The sequence below is a fragment of the Ambystoma mexicanum genome, chromosome 12, assembly GCF_040938575.1.
Source record: "Ambystoma mexicanum isolate Mex_15411 chromosome 12, UKY_AmexF1_1, whole genome shotgun sequence".
Taxonomy (NCBI): Eukaryota; Metazoa; Chordata; class Amphibia; order Caudata; family Ambystomatidae; genus Ambystoma; species Ambystoma mexicanum.
The window spans coordinates 933,790,380-933,812,240 of record NC_090936.1 but is presented as its reverse complement, the minus strand read 5'-3'; the positions used below and the strand labels follow the sequence as shown (position 1 = coordinate 933,812,240).

Sequence of the window (21,861 nt, the reverse complement as noted above, 5' to 3'; positions counted from 1 at the left end):
GGGACACTGCACTTGCAATTGAGTCTAAGGGAAAGAGGGAGGCAGCAGGTGGCTGGAAATTGTGGGTACGTTGCCCAAATACACCACTGTAAGGTTAAAGTTGTTTGGGGAATGTTCCCAGTCTCACTGCGCCAGCACAAAATGAAATAGACAATGAGTTTCAGATTTATTTGATTGAACGTAGTACAGCCTGACACGTGTTTCGAGCAATCCTTGCTCTTTCTCTGAGGCTAGTACATGGAAATTAATATAAAGTTCCAAAGAAAGCAACCATAATGTAGATCAATTAAAAGGTTAAAGAATTTGTCATAAATAAGAAATTAGCAAAAAGAAATTTGATGAACAAAAATATAATTAAGAAAAGATATTGGTCAATTGAGTGAAACGTTAGAAGTGAAACAGATAATATACACACACAAAAAAAAATAATGGCCACAGGGGCAGCGGAGGCGATATGCCAACCTGATTATGGATGAGTTCCATATTTGTAGCACAGTTTTAAGTAAGAACACATTTATGTTTGACCAACATGTTAAAATAAATCAAGTAAATCAATTTGATCAAACGCGTACATGTAAGCGCATTTCATGTCATCACATAGATTGGTATTAGCACAGAAAAGGTTTTTAGTATAGAAAAATCGTACCAACCGTGATGCATAGTATTTCCAAAGGGCCGTGCAGTAGATTCATGGTTCGAAAAGGAGAGAACGTAAGGTGGGCGGGGGGCGGGGAAATGAAAGGGGAAGGGAGGCAAGAGAGAAAGGGACAAACAGGCAATGAAACGTTAGTCACACAATAGCAATTGGATTTCTCTGCGTTATATTATGAATGTGTTATGCATAGAGATACTCTGATCAACAAAAAAAATGAGTTGAAATACCTTGAGTTGATTAAATTCTTGGGCATGAAATCATGCATGCTTGGATTGTACTGTAAGGTACAATATTAGGTTAGAAAATGGTAATTGCCCATGATCGTAACAAATAACAGCATTACATTGCTTGAAAAAGCACTATTATATAGGTTTAGCATATGTTCTAAGCATACCTATTTATATATCTTCGCGATTGCGGGAAGTAACAAGTTAATTATCCGACTGGAGATGTAACGCGGAATAGGTTTAGAGAAAGTCGTTCCAGCGAGACAGAAGCGTGGAGGGAAAAAAAGTAAACAATTACATTTAGTCCCTAGTGTAATGACCGCTCGTCTTCTGTCACTGCAATTAGCCAATTATAGCATGCAGCGATGCATTGGAGGGGGTCCAAGGGACCTGGGAGATTTACTTACCCTGGTGGACCACAGTGAAAGTGTCTGTTCCCCACGCATGCGCCGGACTGCCTGTTTCGTTTTAATAGTTGAAATTGGTGAAGGCGTAATGGCCGACCGAGGCTGTCCTCGGATCGGCCATCTTGAATGGTGTTAGTACACCATTGGGTATTAGAAAGGGACATGAAATACGGTTCGTACTAAAGTATAAATTAAAAATATGCGAAGAGGTGCCTTGCATGAAACCCAATGAAATATATAATTGAGAATTAATAAAGCCTAATTTTGGGGAAGTTGAGAATATTTTTCAATATATATAAAACGGAGCAATTAAGCATCCTAAAGTTGACGGATAATATATGTGTGTATATAAACTCGAACCTATAATTGATTTTGATCAAATTAGTTGACTAACCATATGATATCTATTACTTAATTAGGCAATTGTCCCAGCTTGTAAAGCTGATAGTGTATTCCTCAAATGACAAAAAAGAACGGTCGGTCTCATTTAATACATACCACTTTGTAAAAGACCTTTTTAGACGGAACATGGATGCCTACTTACCCTTGCCTTCTAATCCGACATGTACCCATATTGTATCAATTGTGTACGTAATTTGGGTTGGTGTGTGCGTGGTAGCACAAAAATAAACAGAGGCACAGATACAGTTGTATACATATTCAGACTGGAATGAAATATGAAAGAGAAAAATTATTAAAGGCACAAAGTTGAGGATCAATTATGTGCAATGTTAATAAATTATAGAAACACAGCAAATTCCTGGTCCGTATTAAGGCCTACAAAGACTGTTCTATATTGGCATATAAGTCTAGCTTCCAATTGGCACAGTATCAAAGTTTAATTGCCACCTTTTGGAGGGAAGGTCACTTTTGCGAGGCCAACAAATCGGATATTTTGTTTGAGATCAAGTCGGTGGAATTTCTGCCAATGCAAAGCCAATGGAAATTTTGCGTCTTGACTCGCAATGGTCAACAAATGTTCCCTAAAAGATGCAGACATACAGTCGGTCATTTCAAATATCCTAAATGAGTTTGATATAGACCAACAAAATTTGTCCATCAAAGAATTGAGATCCAAATTGAAATTCACACCAGTTTTTGCCCAAGATAATATTATCGATACCTTCTATCAAGCAGTTATCAAGGACATACATTTAACAATTAACCTAAATAAAACTTCACCCAAGCCAAGCAATAAGAAACAGGATCTCAATCAAACTGAGCGGACAGCTCTTAAGGAATTGACACAAAATCATGACCTCATCACCAAGGAAGCTGATAAAGGCGGAAATGTAGTCGTGATGAACAAGGCAGATGACATCTCTATGGGTCTTTCTCACCTTAACCAGGTTGGTTGTTATCTAAAGCTAACTTCTAACCAAATTAACCAAATCAAAGTAGAGATGAATAAAATGATCTCTGAGTGGCATAAGCAAGGAGTACTATCAGACACGGAGAGACAATTCTTAGTTTCGGATGGACCCATCATGCCAACGATTTATTTCCTGGCCAAGTTACATAAAGAGCATACCAACATACCTGAAGGCAGACCAATTGTCAGTGGAAGAGGAGGTGTTTTGGAGCCCCTTGCTTTATACATTAATCAATGTCTGTTACCTGCAATGCTTGCCACCTCGGCATATATTAGAGACACAATGCATGTCTTACAAATTCTGAATGATTTACCCTTCCAGTCATGTTGCTTAGTCCCTCATTCATGCCTAATCAAGATCTGAAATCAACTTGGCTCAACCAAGACAAATGTAAAGGTTTCCACAAATGCAGTAGCTGTTCCATGTTTGTGTCCATATGCATTAGAAACTAACAATGTACTGTTCAACCCATGACAAATACATCGGATTGAGTCCTTTATCAATTGCAACACCAAATACACAGTTTACTGCATTATCTGTGTATGTGGAAAGAAATACATAGGCAGTACAATCAGGCCTCTCAAAACCCGAATTAGAGAACATTTGTCGACCATTGCGAGTCAAGACGCTAAATTTCCATTGGCTTTGCATTGGCAGAAATTCCACCAACGTGATCTCAAACAAAATATCAGATTTGTTGGCCTCGCAAAAGTGACCTTGCCTCCAAGAGGTGGAAATTTAACTTTGATACTCTGCCGATTGGAAGCTAGACTTAAATGCCAATATAGAACAGTCTTTGTCGGCCTTAATACGGACCATGAATTTGCTGTGTTTCTATAATTTATTAACATTGCACATAATTGATCCTCAACTCTGTGCCTCATTTTTCTCTTTCATATTTCATTCCAGTCTGAATATATACAACTGTATCTGTGCCTCTGTTTATTTTTGTGCTACCACGCACACACACCAACCCAAATTACGTACACAATTGATACAATATGGGTACATGTCGGATGAGAAGGCAAGGCGAAGTAGACATCCATGTTCCGTCTTTTACAAAGTGGTATGTATTACATGAGACCGACCGCTCTTTTTTGTCATTTGAGGAATACACAATATCAGCTTTACAAGCTGGGACAATTGCCTAATTAAGTAATAGATATCATATGGTTAGTCAACTAATTTGATTCACAATCACTTATAGGTTTGAGTCGATATACACACATTATCCATCAACTTTAGGATGCTTAATTGCTCCGTTTTATACATATTGAAAAATATTCTCAATTTCCCCAAAATCAGGCTTTATCAATTCTCAATTATATATTTCATTGGGTTTCATGCAAGGTACCTCGTCGCATATTTTTAATTTATACTTTAGTACGAACCGTATTTCATGTCCCTTTCTAATACCCAATGGTGAACTAACACCTTTCAAGATGGCCGATCCGAGGACAGCCTCAGTCGGCCATTACGCCTTCACCAATTTCAACTATTATTAAAACGAAACATGCAGCCCGGCGCATGCGTGGGGAACAGACACGTTCACTGTGGACCACCAGGGTAAGTAAATCTCCCCAGTCCCTTGGACCCCTTCAATGCATCGCTGCACGCTGTAATTAGCTATTTACAGTGGCAGAAGACGAGTGGTCATTACACTAGGGACTAAATGTAATTGTTTACTTTTTTTCCCTCCACGCTTCTGTCTTGCTGGAACGACTTTCTCTAAACCTATTCCGCGTTACATCTCCAGTCGGATAATTAACTTGTTACTTCCCGTAATCGCGAAGATATATAAACAGGTATGCTTAGAACATATGCTAAACCTATATAATGGTGCTTTTTCAAGCAATGTAATGCTGTTATTTGCTACGATCATGGGCAATTACCATTTTCTAACCTAATATTGTGTCCTTACAGTACAATCCAAGCACGCATGATTTCATGCCCAAGCATTTAATCAACTCAAGGTATTTCAACTCAATTTATTGTTGATCAGAGTATCTCTATGCATAACACATTCATAATATAACAGAGAAATCCAATTGCTATTGTGTGACTAACGTTTCATTGCCGGTTTGTCCCTTTCTCTTTTGCCTCCCTTCCCCTTTCATTATCTCTCTCCTTTTCGAACCATGAATCTACTGCACATCCCTTTGGGTTCTTTTTGAAACTACTATGCAACACGGTTGGTACCATTTTTCTATACTAAAAACCTTTTCTGTGCCGATACCAATCTATGTGATGACATGCAATGCGCTTGCATGTACGCGTTTGATCAAATTGATTTACTTGATTTATTTTAACATGTTGGTCAAACATAAATGTGATCTTACTTAAAACTGTGCTACTAATATGGAACTCATCAATAATCGGGTTGGCATATCGCCTCCGCTGCCCCTGTGGGCATCATTTTTTTTTTGTTTGTATATTATCTTTTTCACTTCTAACGTTTCACCCAATTGACCAATAACTTTTCTTAATTATATTTTTGTTCATCAAATTTCTTTTTGCTAATTTCTTATTTATGACAAATTCTTTAACCTTTTAATTGATCTACATTATGGTTGCTTTCTTTTGAACTTTATATTAATTTCCATGTACTAGCCTCAGAGGAAGAGCAAGGACTGCTCGAAACACGTGTCAGGTTGTACTACGTTCAATCAAATAAATCTGCAACTCAAGCAGTGTATTTCATTTGTTGCTGGCACAGTGAAACTGGGAACATTCCCCAAACACCTTTTCCATGATGGTTTACACCAAAACTGAAGACTGCAATACAACAATATAAATCCCTCTAACGCAAATGGCGGAGAGACGAAACCACCCTGAACAGATCCACCCTGGCCCAGCACCATTGCCACTACAAAGCCGAAATCTGGAAAGCAAAAAAAGCCCATTACAACTCTTGAATTCTGAACCCCAGCAAGGAACTCCACAAAATCATCTCTGAATTCACCAAACCACCATGTACCACCACCCAATCCACCCCATCTCAATCTCTCTGCGACTCGCTCTCCCTCCACTTCTACACCACTGCTCTCGAGAGGACAAATTCTCTAACCAACAAACTGGCCCTCCTGCACCCACCACAAAACCCACCTCACCACCTCCAACCCCAACCCACTGACTTTTGACTCCTTTTCACCATCATCAGACCAATTTCTCAAACTTCTCTCTGCACGGAAACCATCCGGCTCCCCGCTAGACCCCTGCCCAGTGTCAACCCTCAAAAAAAAAAACCTTCCCTCGACTCTCTCGACTCCAAAAACTACCGCCCCATCTCAAACACCAGGTTCCTTGCCAAACTCATCGACCGCACTGCCTACTCCCAACGAAATGCCTTTGTCGAAGCCAACAATCTCCTAGACCCCGCTCAATCAGGCTTCAGACCCTGACACGGAACCGAAACCACCCTGACATCAATCTGGGGCGATCTAAAAAAACACTGCAGACTCTGCAGGATGCGCTGCACTAATCCTTCTTGACCTATCTGCCGCCTTCGACACAATTAACCACTCAATCCTCCTCAACCGCCTCCACTCCGTAGGAATCCGCGGAAATGCTCTCAAGTGGATAGCATCCTTCCTCAACAATAGGAACCAAATAACCCTACTTTCCTCCTTCGCCTCCCACGCCCGACAAGTCAATACTGGAGTTCCACATGGAGCATGCCTATCAGCCCTCCTGTTCAATCTCTATATGCCCACCCTCCCACCAATAATACGCATGCACAATATCCTGTGCTACGACTATGCCGACGACACCCAACTAATCCTAAAACTCCAGAACTCATTACACAGCTGCCAGTCCGACCTTGCTGCCTGCCTCCTTGACACTGATCTCTGGATGACCACAAACCACCTCCTTTTAAACCCCTCCAAAACCGAAATCATGGTGTGTGGCAACACCAAACTTCTCCCGCACCCTCTACCCTGGCCGCCATCCATGGGCAACTCCCCGACAACGTCATCTTCAGTAAAAAATCTTGGATGCACACTCGACTCTCACCTTACCCTCTCTCACCAAGTCAACAACGTCTCTAAGTAATGCCACTACCACCTCAAAATTCTTAGGCGCATTTTTCCATACCTCTCCTTCCTCAACTGACTCACTGTGGTCCAATCAATTGTAATGTCAAGACTGGACTATGCAAACCCACTCTACCTCGGACTCGAAGCATACCACCTGACTAAACTACAAAGAGCACAAAATGCTGCAGCCAAACTGCTACTAGCACTTGGCCCAAGAGAACACACCTCCCCAGCTCCCAAAACTCTCCACTGGCTCCCCGTTGCTCAAAGGGTAACCTTCAAAACCTTATGCATCTCTCACCGAGCAATGCATAAAACCGGAACTCAATACCTTCAGGACAAACTAAAACCTTACCTTCCACCACACACTAAGATCAAGCTCTGCCCACCTCCTAACGATACCAAAAACCAACACAGTGTCATGACCCTTACCCCTGGCCCTCACTGGCAAGTCAGCCTTCCAGTGAGGGCCAGGTCAAAGGCCTTAAAACCTCATCCAAGACTCTCTTGGAGTCAGTCCTGGCGCTTTTGGCGCCAATCTCATATCCATCATGAAGACCAACATTAGAATGGGACTATTTACTTGGGACTATTTAACTTGGGGGGGGGATGGGGAGGGTTCAGCCAACATGGAGGCACACACATAGCTCAGTTACAAGGAAATGAGCTATGCGGTCTAGTCTTTTTGGTGTGGCAGGCCTGGGACTACTTTACCTGGTCTACTTTGGGTGTGGCAGGCCTTGGACAATTTTACCTGGACTACTTTACCTGAGACTATTTAAACTGCACCCAAACAGTGGAACATGCTTCACGTTATTCTGCTTTGGGCAGCGTAACGCTCACCGTGTCGAGTTCTTTGAGGGCAGTTTACCCGAAACCAAGGAGAGAGAAAGAACACTTCAAAACTTATCTGGAACAGCATCCCTTCTTCAATCCATCGCCGACTTCAGTTCCACTCACCTGAAGGTACGAACTACATTATCCGGCACTGCATGCATCCTGGAATACCATTACCTGGAAAGAGGAGAAAGAAAGACAGCATTAGTAAGCGTTTACTCACGTTTCCTCCCGAACGAAGAAAGCCACACAATTCTTACCTGGGTAGTCATCCCCTGGTCAGTATCATCGCTGGAACATTACGGCACTCGACGAGGAACATCGTGACCTGCAAGGAGAGAAAAGACACAGGTTAGCAATACTAAAGGCGAAGCAGCACAGCGCATTGCGCATTACTCACCGGACAGCATCGCGCACACCGCGCTTTCGCCTACCGGCTCATGCTCATCTTCAAACTGCATGACAACACCAAAATACCTTTCCATACCTAAAAGGAAAGAAGCAAGACATTATCATTCGAACTAAGAGGAACATAAGAACTGCATATAAAGACTATAAAGCAGCAAACCTACGGAGTCGCAGCAGGCCTGGATTCCCACAGGGGGGCTTGCACCAGTGAAGTAACTTGGTCGCTGCTCGCCCCCCACATCTACACGCCCCTGCCACGAGGAGCAGGACGGAGAATCCACCTTTTACAATATTAAGGTGAGGAGAAGGCCCAAGGGGGAGGAAGGAGTTGAGGCCAAGGGAGGTGGGAAAACAAAGACAATCTGATATTGAATCTAGCTCTCCTATATTACAGACCCATATTTAACCAGAGGCCTTACCAAGGGACGGGGAGAGGGTCCGAGAGTGCAAATCATCCAACTAGGGCTCGGTGGCATCCCCGTGGATACCAGGTAAACGTAAGACACAGTCAGGTTTGGTGGATCATCTTTCTCAGCCTTAGCCCCATCTCTGTGGAACTCACTTCCGCCCCACATCCGACTTACTGAAGACCTCACACCTTTCTGCAAATTACTTGAAAACGTGGCTCTAACCTTAAAAATGTACTCTTAAACAGTATAATCAGACACAAACAAAAACCCTACCTTGCTGAATCAAAAATAAAAATCCAGCATAGAGACCCGATTGAGAAAATAGAAAACTAAAACTGCCAGTGTGAATAAAACAGTTAACCTGAGTAGAACGAACGAAGTGGATGAAGGGGATGAAAAGGATGCAGTGTATGAAACGGATGCAATGTAGGCAGTTGGATGAAGTGGATTAAGCGGATGAAACAGATGATGCGGATGGAGCAGATTAATTGAATGAAGCAGATGGAAGCAGATGGAAGTAGATGGAAGTAGATGGAGCGGATTAATAGAATGAAGCAGATGAAGTAGATGGAACGGAGAGAGCGGATGAAGTTGATGGGGCAGATGGAGCGGTTGGAGCGGATAAAGTGGTTTGGGCGGTTGGGGCGGATGAAATGGAGTGAACGGAGCGGATGAAATAGATGAAACTGAATAAATGGGTGGAACGGGAGAAGTGGGTGGAAACGGAATGAAGCTGATGAACCAAAAGAAGTGAATAAAACGGAAGTGGCTGGAGCAGGAAAAACTGGATGGAACAGAAGAAGAATTTTGGATAGAACTGAAAGAAAAAAAAAGTTGAAGCGGATAGAAATGATGAAGTGACAGAACGGGTGGATAAGATGGCATGGATAAAATAGAAAGAATTGACACGGTGGATAGAACGGATGCAGTATATAAAATGAATAGGATGGATGAAACACGTAAAGTAGATAGAACGAATGGAGTGGTTGGAACAAATGGAGTGGATGATACAAATTAAGTATATGAAAACGATGGAGTAGAGGGAACGGATGGAGCAGAAAGAATGGATGGAATAGGTGGAATAAATAGAACAGACGGACAAATTGGAACAGAAGGAATGGATGGAACGAAAGGAGTAGATAGAACAGTTGACGTAGATGGCACGGATACAGTGGATCGAATGGATGGAACGGATGAAATGGATGGAACAGATGGAGTTCGATGGAACGGAAGAAGCGGATGGAGTGGATGCAGTGGATGGAGCGAATTGTGTGGATGGAGCAGATGAAATGGTTAGAGACGATCAGTGGATGGAACGGATGGAACAAACCGAGTGGATGGTAAGGATCAAACTGAAAGAACGGATGAGTGGATCGAACGGATGAGACAAACGAGCAGAGTGAAAAGATACAAAGACGAGTAGCTTTAACAAATGAAACAAATGGAACAAATCAACTGAATGGAACAGATGCAGTGGATGAAACGGCTACAGTGGACGGTACAGATGGAGTTGATGAAACAGCTGGAGTCAATGGAACAGATAGTGGATCGAACGGACGGAGTGGATGTAATGGACGGAGCGGATGGAAAGGACGGACGGCGTGGATGGAAAAGCAACGAGTGGATGGAACAGATGGAATGAATGGAACAGATGGAATGGAAGAAACGGATAGAGTGGATGGAACAGATGGAGCGGGTGGAAGAGATACAGCAAATGAAAAGAATAGAGCAGATAGAACAGATGGAATGAATAGAACAGATGGAATGGACGAAACGGATAGAGTGGATGGAACAGATGAAGCAGAGGTAACTAATTGGGCGAGTGGAACACACAGAGCGAATAGAATGATTTGGATGCATGGAACCAATAGAACACTCTAAAACAGATAGGAAGGATGAAATGGAACAACAGAATGAATAGACTAGTTTATGTAGATGAAGGATTGAGTGATGGAATGGATGGAAAAACTAGTAAATTAAATAACGAACCAGTCGAAACGAATGAAGAGAAGAAGTAGAATGAACAGACAGAGTGAATACAACAGATGGAATAGATGGTACTGTTCGAATGCTCGAGCGCCTTACTGATAACCACCACATCACAATACCACGCTTGCTCTCTCCTATACACCACCACTCAAATAGAAAACAGCAATACTATGACACATTCGGTATAGCTGTTCTCATACTATCACATACCCCTCATTATCCTAATTAAACACACCAAGCTGAGCACACACAGCCATCTTAGGCGTTCTCCTCAGGTCTAACACAGCCGGAAAACAGTCTGGGCATCAACCCCCCCCAGAATGAACACATACCTGACCTCCCAACCACCACACCTACCGCTAAGAAGCAGCCACCACTCAACTGCCACACCGGCTGCACACATAACCGGTACACCCACGCACCTTATGACCACCTCTCTCTCAACTGACTTGAACTACGGTTCCCGAGGGCGTTCAACCTACCAGCGCTTTGAGATCATACCAATGATACATAAGGCGCTATATAAATGCAAAGTAACATAACCTTGTTACACATGTTATGGAAATGCCCAAGAGTGATTGACTTGGAGAGAGGTTTTGCACAGATTAGATGCCATTTTAGGAGTGATATATCCTAAATCGCCTTGTTTGGTGATCCTGTTGAATCAGGGAGAAGCAATGTGGCTGGGGGCTACGGTAGTGGGATAAAATGCTGGTGTTAGCAGCTAATCAAGTCCTGAGGGTTTGGAAAACAAGGAAAAAGCCAACGGTGGAGGGCTGGCTGTCAGATTTGCAGACTTTATCCAGCTATTAGAAATGCATGATGCAAAAGCTGAAACCCAAGGGTGATTATTTGGAAATGTCTGGACCATTTAATGAACTGTATGCCGCAGGTTAGTATTTTCTCTGAAATAGTTGCAAAAGTTGAGGCGAGTGCATGCTTTGTGAGGATGTAGGTATGTGTGTTAGTGGGGAGTATGTATGAGTGCGAGTTGTCTGTGTTTTTATACATTTCTTTTCAGTTTAGTTACAATTCATAAGGTTGGTTGTAGATGGTGACTTTGGGATATGTGAATCCATGTCTTGGAGCGGGTTCTACCCTATGTTTTTCATCTTTCGATGAGGTAAACATTTAAATTGTTATGATCTATCTTGCTGACTCTGCACCTATGTTTGCAATATGTCTGATATCTCATTATGAAAATGATCAGAGGTATTCAGGCTTCCAAAGAATAATGCAATTGAGCAGAGCATTCACTACAATAAAATGAACTAACATACTGAAAACAATGTAGAACATTTAAGTCAAGTTTCCTGGAGGCCAACATTTTCAATTTTTAGCAATCAAAGGGGCAAAGCACCTTTCTAAAAAGGGAACTCAACCTGGCATCTTGCAGTTAAAGATAAAAGAACACTGACAATTAGTTATCACAATGCAGCTACAATTAATAAATATTGTAGAATCAACCGCAGCAAAACTTCCAGAATGTGAAACTGTGACCACGAGGTTCAAAACATATGTTTGCTGCAAGCAAATCAACCCAGTGAGCTTTGTTGCCGAGTCAGACAAAACTACTCTGATGATAAAGTCTTGCCAGCTAGAAATACATTGTGTATTAGAGGAGGACCTCAAAAGAAAAACTTGGACAATGTATGGTTTTGTTAAAATGAAAGGATTGCGTTTTGGTAACTAGTTTACAGACACAAAAAGCATAGAAAAACAGGAAATACTTACTCTTTTTTGAAAATATCATATAAAGTGATTCTTCGATCTAAACCAACTGTTGCAAGTAACCAGTCATTCTTTGGACAGAAGCATACGTCAGAGGCTAGAGCTTGGTGAGCATGGTCGAATGTATGGTAACATGTCTGACTGTTTGCATCCCACAAAGTTACAGTGTCAATATCGGACAGGCTTCCAAGCAAATATTTCTTTTGTGAAGAGTATTTCAAACGTCGAATTGGCTGAAAGAGAACATTTATGTTATCTGTGCACATATTAACTAAACGATTCAACACACAGAGCTGTAAAATAAAATTACGAAACATCACAGAATTTGGCTATCTGACAGTGTCCATTGATGTATGGCACTACACGCACCTCATCAGGATATAAAGGACAGGCTGTGTACCATATGTTTTTCAAGCCTTAAATTGCTGGTTTAGTAGAACGGTTGCAGTTATTTTGTATACAATCATAACTCCCAAACATGTCAATTAATCATCTAAATAATCTTTACTTCTAAGAAACGTTATCCTCTTCATAAAAGATAAGCAAAGTACAAAAGTAAACAATTTGTTAATGACATCATAAATAAACAGATTGCATTATTAAAATCAATACAATACCCTGTAATTAAGCTTTATCGACCCCTGTCCGAGGGACATACCAGGAATTTTGGGTCTGGAGACAGAGGACGCCAGGAGTGTTTAACAGCGTATATTGGACCATATATGAAGTACAACCTGAGGGCAGGGTTTATAAAGCCAAATACTCCTCATATGGAGCCCGGGAGATAATGTTGTACTGAACATTTCTTCAGCTCTGAGGCTTTCCCAGCAGAGCTTAGGTTTGGAAGGCAATCGAGCAGCACTGTTTTTTTTTACTCATGCTTGCAACACTCATCTGATACGGATAACCTGGAAATAACTTGGAGCTGCAAGGTCACGTTTAATGGACTGCAACCAACCACATCTCATTTTAACATCTGAAGACATTGGGTCTTAGATGATGACATGGATGGATACGATTCTGGTGGAACCAGTAGGTCAAAGAGCTTAAGTTGATTAGATACGATCTATGAACTAAGTCAGCTTCTAAATGCATCACAAAGGCCAGAGTACCCTGGGGGTAGGCCAAGGAGGAATGCAGGAACTAAGTTTGCTTATCCAGGACTGATTCAGACTTGTCATAGCCCTAGACGTCTGTAATATAAAGAGATACTGAAGCCTGATAAATAGGGAGTGAGGATTCCAAGGGAAAGTCAACCAATTCTGCAAATACCCATGGCATAAAATTTCCTCACATTCGATTTCAAATCTCGAGCAGTCAGATCTTACGCTACGAACAATCTATCTGTAGAGATGATGGCATATGTTAGAGCAAGTCAACATAATTTGCATTGGCCAATGCCCAGGTGTTCCGTCTGCCCATTTTAGGAGTGTCCTGGGCTACTTTAGTAAAATCTGAATATAGAGAATTAACAATCAAGTTAAAGAAGAGTGTTTAGGACATACCCATATCTTACCTCTTGAGTGGAAGGAAAAATCAGGCCAATATTCTGCTAGTTTTATAATACAGACCCATCTGACAAGTCACTGCAGTTGGAGGAGGACAGACAAAAGAGGACATGGAATACCCATGAAGAACTGAACAGCCCAACATTTTGAGCAGTTTACCCAATCGTAGGCTGCACTACAATTCATAAACCACAGGTAGACTGTACTCCTATATCCCAGCACCTATTTGTCTAAGATTATCAGGGGTTCAGGGTCAGATCTATGGTGCCCATTCCTTCTGGAAAATGTCCTTGCAATTTACTGAGCGTATTAGCCATAATCCATTGAATAATCAAGTTCTTAATCGCTTTACCAAGCCATTTGCTAGATAAATCCAAAAGAGAAATTTGCGCAGTAGCACTTACGATCCAGTCAATCCCCCTTTTTCACATGGGGGTGTACAGAAGGGCGGAGCGACCTCTGACGGGCCCATGGGATCAGAACTCACCCTCAAGAACTTTAAGATGAGATAGCTGCACCTTGAAGAGGATGGGCTGCAGGATTCTCTTAAACACCAATCAATAGGTACAACTCAAAGTTTTGGCAAAAGGAAACCCGTTTAATGACAAGTACAAAAAACGGGGAAACAAATGGAAATCAACAGTGATGCGATCGCCCGTCTCGCTTCAACTCCCCAATCTTCATTCAGACAGCAATAGTTATTGCAGATTTTCGTCATCGTTGACGTGTTGCACTCAAAGTTTGTCATGCAATTTTATTGGTCGGAAAAGGTAATTTAAGTATAGGTGCTATATCTGTATATGGTAACAGAGTGAGGATTGGATAACTCTTATCGGGTGGGCATCTATGTCCATCCCTCTACATCACTCGTGATAGACGTCACTAAAAGTAAAACCTCTCATTGGTTCTACTAGCTATAGGACCCTAGATTATTTGGTCTATTGTGATTGGGTGGGTTACACCCCTAGGCATAAATCTCCACTTTAATTAGCAGCATGCAGAATGGACACCCAGAAGCGGTGTGCCCCAAGTTTCACCCTGCCTCCCTTCCATCAATCAGCACTTTAGGGCTATGTGTCAATTAGTTGACAGGGGATGGCCTCGAAACTGTAGCTTCTTATCAGTAGAAGTTATGGCATCCTCTGGGTTTGGATGACATCAGACCTGGATACCTCTTTGCGCTTGGCTGGTCACGTGTCAGTTCACCGTGAATCTGCTTCATTCTCCCTCTATTTGTGTATTTGATTCTTCCTTTAGCCTTGCAACCTGTTGGCCTCCTTATCTCGACTTTCACTGGCTGGCTGCTATGCTCTTAAATTTTGTTTCTTCGTAGTTGCCGCTCTCCTCCCTTCCTGGAGTGGAACTCAAATTCCCAGGCATGAGTTACTTCTTACCGAGTTTCGCTTCCACTCTTTCTTCTGGCTTTGTGCTGGTATATGAATCCTGGCCTGTTTGTCCTCTACCATACTGGGCTTAGTTCTGCTTTTGTCAAATGGAGTCGCACTTGTATAATGTGCTTCTTGGGGTAGATTTATAGTTGGCGCTTGCCGCTCTATCCTCCTACTAAGCATTGTAAGCAGTACCGTTTCCTTAGCTTCTTGCGTTGCAAGCCTATTTACAGGTATTTAGCCAGTTGTACGTTTCCATCCTGCTTTATGGTTACGTTTCTTTATATTTCAATATAGTCTCTTCTTCTATGTCCATTACATTCTTATTCATATCATTTCATCGTTCTGTCATCTTTTGATTGTCATTTCATTCATCTGAACGCCTGTCGGGGTCATTGTGTCATCACCATTTGCCTTCAATTATGGCCCTTTGCGTCTCTTCAGGGACAGTTTGTAAGTAATCTTCATTTCGCGTCAGCTGCTGGTACGGTTGTCTCAATGGGTACCGTGCAGCCCATGGTTGTATGGTTATTGGTGCTTCAATAGCTATTGCTCTTCTGAGGGGTACTGGACAGAGCCCCACTGTGGCTCTCTGTTGGTTTATTTGCTCCTTATACGTCAAATATCTTGGCGAGTATGCTCCTGGTATCTCAAAATGGGTGGCTGGAGTGCAGGCCATATATGGGACACCCTCTGCACTCCCCCCTCTGGTTGGTTCATTGACCACTCCTGCTTCCTCCTTTGGAGTAGTCTTACTTGGTTCTTCTGTATCCACTTCTTCATCTTCTGGATTTGTACATGATGGTGTGAACGTGTGTTTCTTTGGAGTCCATATTTGTATCACTCCTTTCAGACTTCCTGCTGTTTTTACATGTTCACCTTTGTTCCAGGTCATAAGCTGACATTGTCCATTCGGGCTGCAATAGATCCATTTCCTTCATACTTTATTCGCTTTCTGGGGTACACAAACTTTGTTCCTTCCGGTGCAAATTCGCTGGCCTTCACAAAGTCTCTAATTTCTTCATCGGTCAGGTCTCTCGGCTTCCATCCTGGTTTGACATCGATCATGATCTTCATCCCAATGGCTTTCTTCGCAGTTTTCTGGCATTGTGTGATGATTATCTTGATAACACAAAATCCTAGTAGTATTATCAATAGCAGGGCTCCCAGAAACTTGAATATGTCTGCCATCCATTGTGGGACCCATGAAAACAGTGTTCCAAACCAGCTGTCATCATCCACTTCATCAGTTTCATCGATCATCCGGTTCTGTAAGTTTGTCAGCATACTTATAGCTTCTGTTAAAGTTCCATTTTCTTCATCTTCAAATGTGCAACACGATTCTCCGATTTTTGCGCAAACCATCGCTGTGATCATGTCAAGTACATATCTGCTCTGGAGAGACAATCGGATTGCTCTTAGTTCCTCTTTAATCGTGTTGAATCCTTTTATGGTGGTGTTGATGGTCTGTAATAATTCCCATCTGGTTATTTGCAACCATTTAGTGTTTGCTCCAACCTGGAATCTTGGCATGATGATTGTTGTGAATACTGAGGAGATGAGGCTGACCAGCCTGTGTTCATATGGGATTGCATTGAATGCTTCTTCATATTTGGTAGGAAAGTAATTTTCTCTCTTCATTCGGGATACCAGCTCCACTGATCTCTTTTTCCTCAGGTGGGCATCTGCTTTCGGGAAACTGTCAATTTTCAGTTCACTTTTTGGGATCACCAGCGCTGGAACATGGACGTTCACTATTGTGCATATGCCTCCCCAGTTTCTCGGCAGTCTTATGTATGCTTTGGATCCACACACCAAGTAGTGATCCATAATTACTGCAGTTCCGTGAGTCATTCCTGGGGCTTCGAAGATTCATCCGCAGTTCTGATTCTCTCCCATTTTCCTCGTGCCATTGTTCCTGAAGCACAATTTTGGACTTTCCAGTGGCACTATCTGCAAGGGTCCTCCTCTGTCTTTGACCCAGGTTAGTAACTTTACCAACTTTGGCCGTAGAGGTTTGCACAACCTCTGAGTTTTCTATTTCTTCTTGGCAAGCTCCTAGGACCATCCAGGCTCGGCATATCACTACTACTCCTTCCCATCCTTCTGGTGAGCAGTTCCCCAAATCTGCATTTGGCATCTGTTCTTCCAAATTTGGGCTTCTTCTGGAGTTTTTCCTTGGACGTTCAGTCTCGTGTTAATTTCCCATCTTGTTCCTGCTCCTTTAACTTCTGGCTTTTCGTACCTGATCGCATGATTCCTAGTATGAGCTCCGTTTCTTGTCTTAATGTCCTGGACATAATCAACTTCATCAGGATATGCCATTTCAGTTGCCCATATCAATGAGGCATCCTTTCCCATAAACTGTCCTCTGGTGTTGCACACTGCTACGTGTGACAGTGTGCTGTCGGGACATCAATTTCTACAGCCACGAAGATCTTGGATTTCCCCATGCTGTACGGTAGAAGTGCACAAACGAAGCAATCTCCTTCTGATTTCCTTCTCCCGACTTCTTTCATGTGTTGGTACCAAATGTTTCCTAGATGTGCTGGGCTGTCCAGGTAATCGTTTAGTTCATTGTTATCTTCATGTGGGCTTCTCTTGATTCTTAGTGTCTTTCTGTAGTTAGCTATAACTACACCTCTAAGCGCATCTGTGTGACTAATTTGCTGGAGGACTCTCAGGCATGCTGGTCGATGGAGCAGGTTTCTTTATATGCATTGATGTGATAGGTGCAGGTTATGCAATTCACTACCTCTCCTCTTGCATTCTTTTCCTGCCCTCTATAAGTACCTTTAACCACCTTTAACCGTCTGTCATCAGCCCAACGTAAGGATGCATCGTGGCTTGGTACTTATTCCCTGGGTTGGAACTGGTGTGCTTGTCGATACAGTCTCCGCAGGTTTATTTTCAGTTCCTTATGTAGTTTCTTTGCTCTAGCTATGAACGGGAATAAATGATCTATCAACATTTGTGTCCTTGTAGTGAATTCTCTCGTAGCCACTTCTGTCTTCGCTAGGGCTTTTGCTATGTCTGCATTAGCCTTTCACTTGATTCCTTTCGGTCTCTCTCATTGTTTTTTGGGAGTGATTGTTCGGTAGGCAGTCTCATGTTCTATGTTGCCTTCGCTTGAGGTTCAGTGGCCATTGACACATGCCCTAGTTTGTGTGCATTCAGTGTGTGGGTGCATGTAGTGGCCAGTGCTATGTTTTCATTCATTCTGTGCTGACCCTGTCTCCAGCTTTTCTCTTCATTCGTTAATTCAAGTGTGTATGCATCTCTGCTAATTGCATTCATTTTTAGTTAATTTCCCTTACCATCAGATTTTCTCGGGACTGGAATAACTATATAGGGCCTGGGTGCTTTTGTGGGACCTATGTCTACATTATCCGGTGGGTGCACTGAGACTGGAATGCTTCGTGCACCAAAAAAGAATGCAGTTCTGATTGTTAATGACAGTAAACAATGATAATCACTATGCATATACACAATCGTGCGGTACGAAAGGTGGCAGCATTTCCTTCCAGAAAAGCGGAGGAGCCCGTCTCCTTGCAGGAGGACCAGGTTACTGTTCTGGGCCCCCATCTCAATCATAACAAAAGGTCAATGTTTTATTCTTTTTCACTCACTCCATTATTGTTTCTCAAAAAGTTTGTATCATAAAGTGTCTGGTACTTTGCAAGTGCCACCCCTCTTGCAGGTGACGATTGTCTCTGGATACGGGATATATTCCCTTGATAGACTATGGAAAATAGATTAGATCAACACCTTTGGTGAGTCACATTCATTGTGCATATTCAAAATAGGTGAGTTCCCAGTCCACCCCCCGAATCTGCTTCAGTCCTGAGGACATACTGGGACCTGTTCAATTTGAGGAAATTGAAAACATGACAATTTATCAAAATCAAAAATGAAAAAGTGAAGTTCTTGTCTCTGTTCCCTCGATCTGTCCCTCAGCGGAAGGATGAAGTATTCTTGCCTCTGTCTCTACGATCTGTCCTTCAGTGGAAAGTTTCATTGGAATCACCTCATAATCTCTCTGAAAGTTGGACAGCTCCACTTGTAGCATGATTCCGTTGAGGAGTGTTCCCATATGAGCAACATTAGCTCGATCTCTGATGACGGTGATGACGTCAACCTCAATAGGTCCCCCCACCATTTCTGGTAAATCAGTGACTAGGCGAAACAGGACGTTATGCGCCAGTCGGCTGTCCTCGGGTGACAGGGACATTTGTCCTGCCTTGCTGGGTTCTGGATCACAGGCCCTTTCCTTGACGTGAACAGTCCTTGCACTTTCCTGCTGTGTGGATTGCAACTAAGTAATTTAGTCCACCGCTGTCTCAAATGTTCAGAGTTTGTTGGATCTCTAATAAAAGTGAGTGTGTCTGTGGTTCTTCCGACAATAGCGGAGGACTCCTCTATGATGCATAAGAAGAGCGTATTGACGAGTTCATCTATAATTGCCTGCGGTGGAAGCATTTATGTCCTTTTCGCTGTATTCAGGCAGTTCAGTGAAGGCTTCACGCGATGACGGTGAGTAGCTGCCAGGTTGTCTTCTTGTTGGCAGGGTCTTGGATAAAGTCTGACACTGGTGACCCTCCCTACTAGTGATGGATAGGATTCCAATACTAACTGAAAGTAGGTTAGCACATCCCTTGTGATATTTCTGCTGGGAGACACCATAGATGCTGCAAAGAGACGTCTTGATCTTTGATGATTCAGGATGCTGCGTTTAGCTCCTTAGGGCAAAAGTCCTTGATCACAGTCCATTTGAGTCTTGTTTCTCAACAACGCTTTAGTGTGATTTGATTTACAAGTTTGTGTCAACAAACATGTTGTGGCTTAGATGCGCAATTTTCTTCTTCACCCTGCAACTAGAATGCACAGAGTGTCCGTAATGTCCTTATCCCCTTTTTGCTTAGAGGAAATGTTCAGTATAAGCCACAATTTGCAAACGGGTTCTTTTGTCTTGGCTTTGCTCCCCATGCGTCCTTCCTCGTCATGGATCTCGTCTGCATGTGCTGTGGTTCTTCCTCGTGGTCTGTAATTTCTTCACGGTGGGGTGCAGCTTGAGGGCTTTCTCCGATATAGTGCTTATTGTCATTGAGAAAAATCCATGCTCTCCTGCCTTGCAGCTTTACTGCTGAAGGAGTGCAATTCTCCACGATGAAGGGACCATTGAAACTTGGCTCGTCCCATCTTTTTCTCGTGTGGTTTTTCACCAACACGACGTCTCCAGGGAAGATGAGTGGAGCATGTAGACTTTGAACTGTGTCTGTTTCAGCGTCTCCTGCTGTGTTTTGTGCTGCGCTGCCCCCTTTTCGTCGTCGCTGTAGTTGGTCTGAAATTACAGTAAGGCTGGATGTCATGCAGTTCAGGTACTCTTGCAACTCGGTTCCCAGGACCTCTCGGGTTGACTCGGGGGGTAAGGAGGGTACTCATTCTCCTTCCTGTGACTATCTCGTGCAGCGTAAGATGGTCAGAGCCTGGTTGGTTTCGAAGAGCATACAATGCCAGTGGAAGGCATTGCAACCATCCCCTCTTTAGAGTTAGCTTCAACTTGGCTATCCTTTCCTTTAACAAGCTGTTAAGCCTCTCACAAACACCATTACCTTCTGGATGATACCCCGACGAGAACTTGTGCTTTATACCAAGCAGCAAGCTGATCTGCTCAAAGACTGAGTTAACAAAATGAACCCCGTTGTCTGATCTCATCACCTCATACACCCCCCCCCCATCTAGGGAACACATCCCTCACCAGGAATTTGGCCGCACAGGTAGTGTCTGGGTGTGTACATGGACCTGTTTCTATCCATCTAGAGAATGGACACACCACTACAATTAATTACCTGTACCCGTTCCACACTTGAACCATGTCGATATAGTCGATATGCAAGTGCTGAAAAGGCCCATTTGGCCGGGGGAGGACTCCTCTCACTACTTTTAATGTGTGCCCAGCAGTGAATTGCTGGCAGATTATGCAGTTCACCATAAACAATGCAACATGCTCAGATAAATTCGGTATAAACCAGTCTTCTGCGAGCGTTGCTGCTAGATTCTCCTTTGACATGTGAAATGAGTAATGCAATTGCTCCAATGCTATCTTTAGTAGGGCTACAGGCATTACTGGTTTACCAGTGCTGTCTTGCCACCACAGGCCGTCAGAGGGGCTTAAAAAACACCTTTGACGTTTCACAAGGTTCTTTTTGTCCTGCGGTGCCTGCCCTTGAAGCTCCATTAGTTGCGTTTGTGTTACGCTCACCTGGCTCCCACAGGGGCGTCGATCGGACCCGGACAGCTGCGACCTCCTCCAACGTGAAGCGTAGTGCAAAGATGACAGACTGGACTGGACCGCCTAATCTCGTCTGCTTGACCCGTAGAAATATTCTCCTGCAAGTGGAGAAAGAGATTCAGCCACCTCTGGATTTTAGTAATGGCACCCCACTGTTCTCCCCACTAATCACCACCGATATTCACTTTCTGTAAACTCATCTTATGTTTGTAAATGATGAGCTCTCCATCCTGCGTGGAATGCAGGGGCGCGTGGATACCAGTTACTTCACTGGTTTGAGAGCATTGGAAGAGTTCCGGATGAATATTGACTCCGAGGTTCCAGGCGAGAACCCGTAAGTATAAAATTCAAAGAGTTCAATAAGTTTGATGTTCACTCTTGTACATTCCTTTCTTGTGTTGCAGCTGGGTCCAAGGGAAGATGGTCTTGTGGCAGCTGATGGTGTTGAGGTAAGAGTCTGTATTACCCAACACTGTCCGGCAAAAGATGCATGTGTTTAAATTGCTGGTTTCTCTCCTTACAGGTGCGGCATAAGAAGTTGCGGTTTGTTACAGAACAATGCCTCCGGTTGTTAATCAGGTAAGTCTATGGTGGAGAGG

At 43.0% G+C, this 21,861-nt stretch overlaps 1 protein-coding gene across 2 annotated transcripts in view; it reads right to left on the bottom strand.

Moving 5' to 3' along the window:
* The window catches only part of LOC138514123 (protein NEDD1-like), a 1,022,049-nt gene that overhangs the window by 636,551 nt on the left and 363,637 nt on the right, over positions 1-21,861 (bottom strand). For both annotated transcript variants that reach the window (XM_069629422.1, XM_069629421.1), the window contains exon 6: positions 12,078-12,307. In XM_069629422.1, the coding sequence (XP_069485523.1) occupies positions 12,078-12,307 (230 nt within the window). The remainder of the gene's footprint in view (positions 1-12,077; positions 12,308-21,861) is intronic.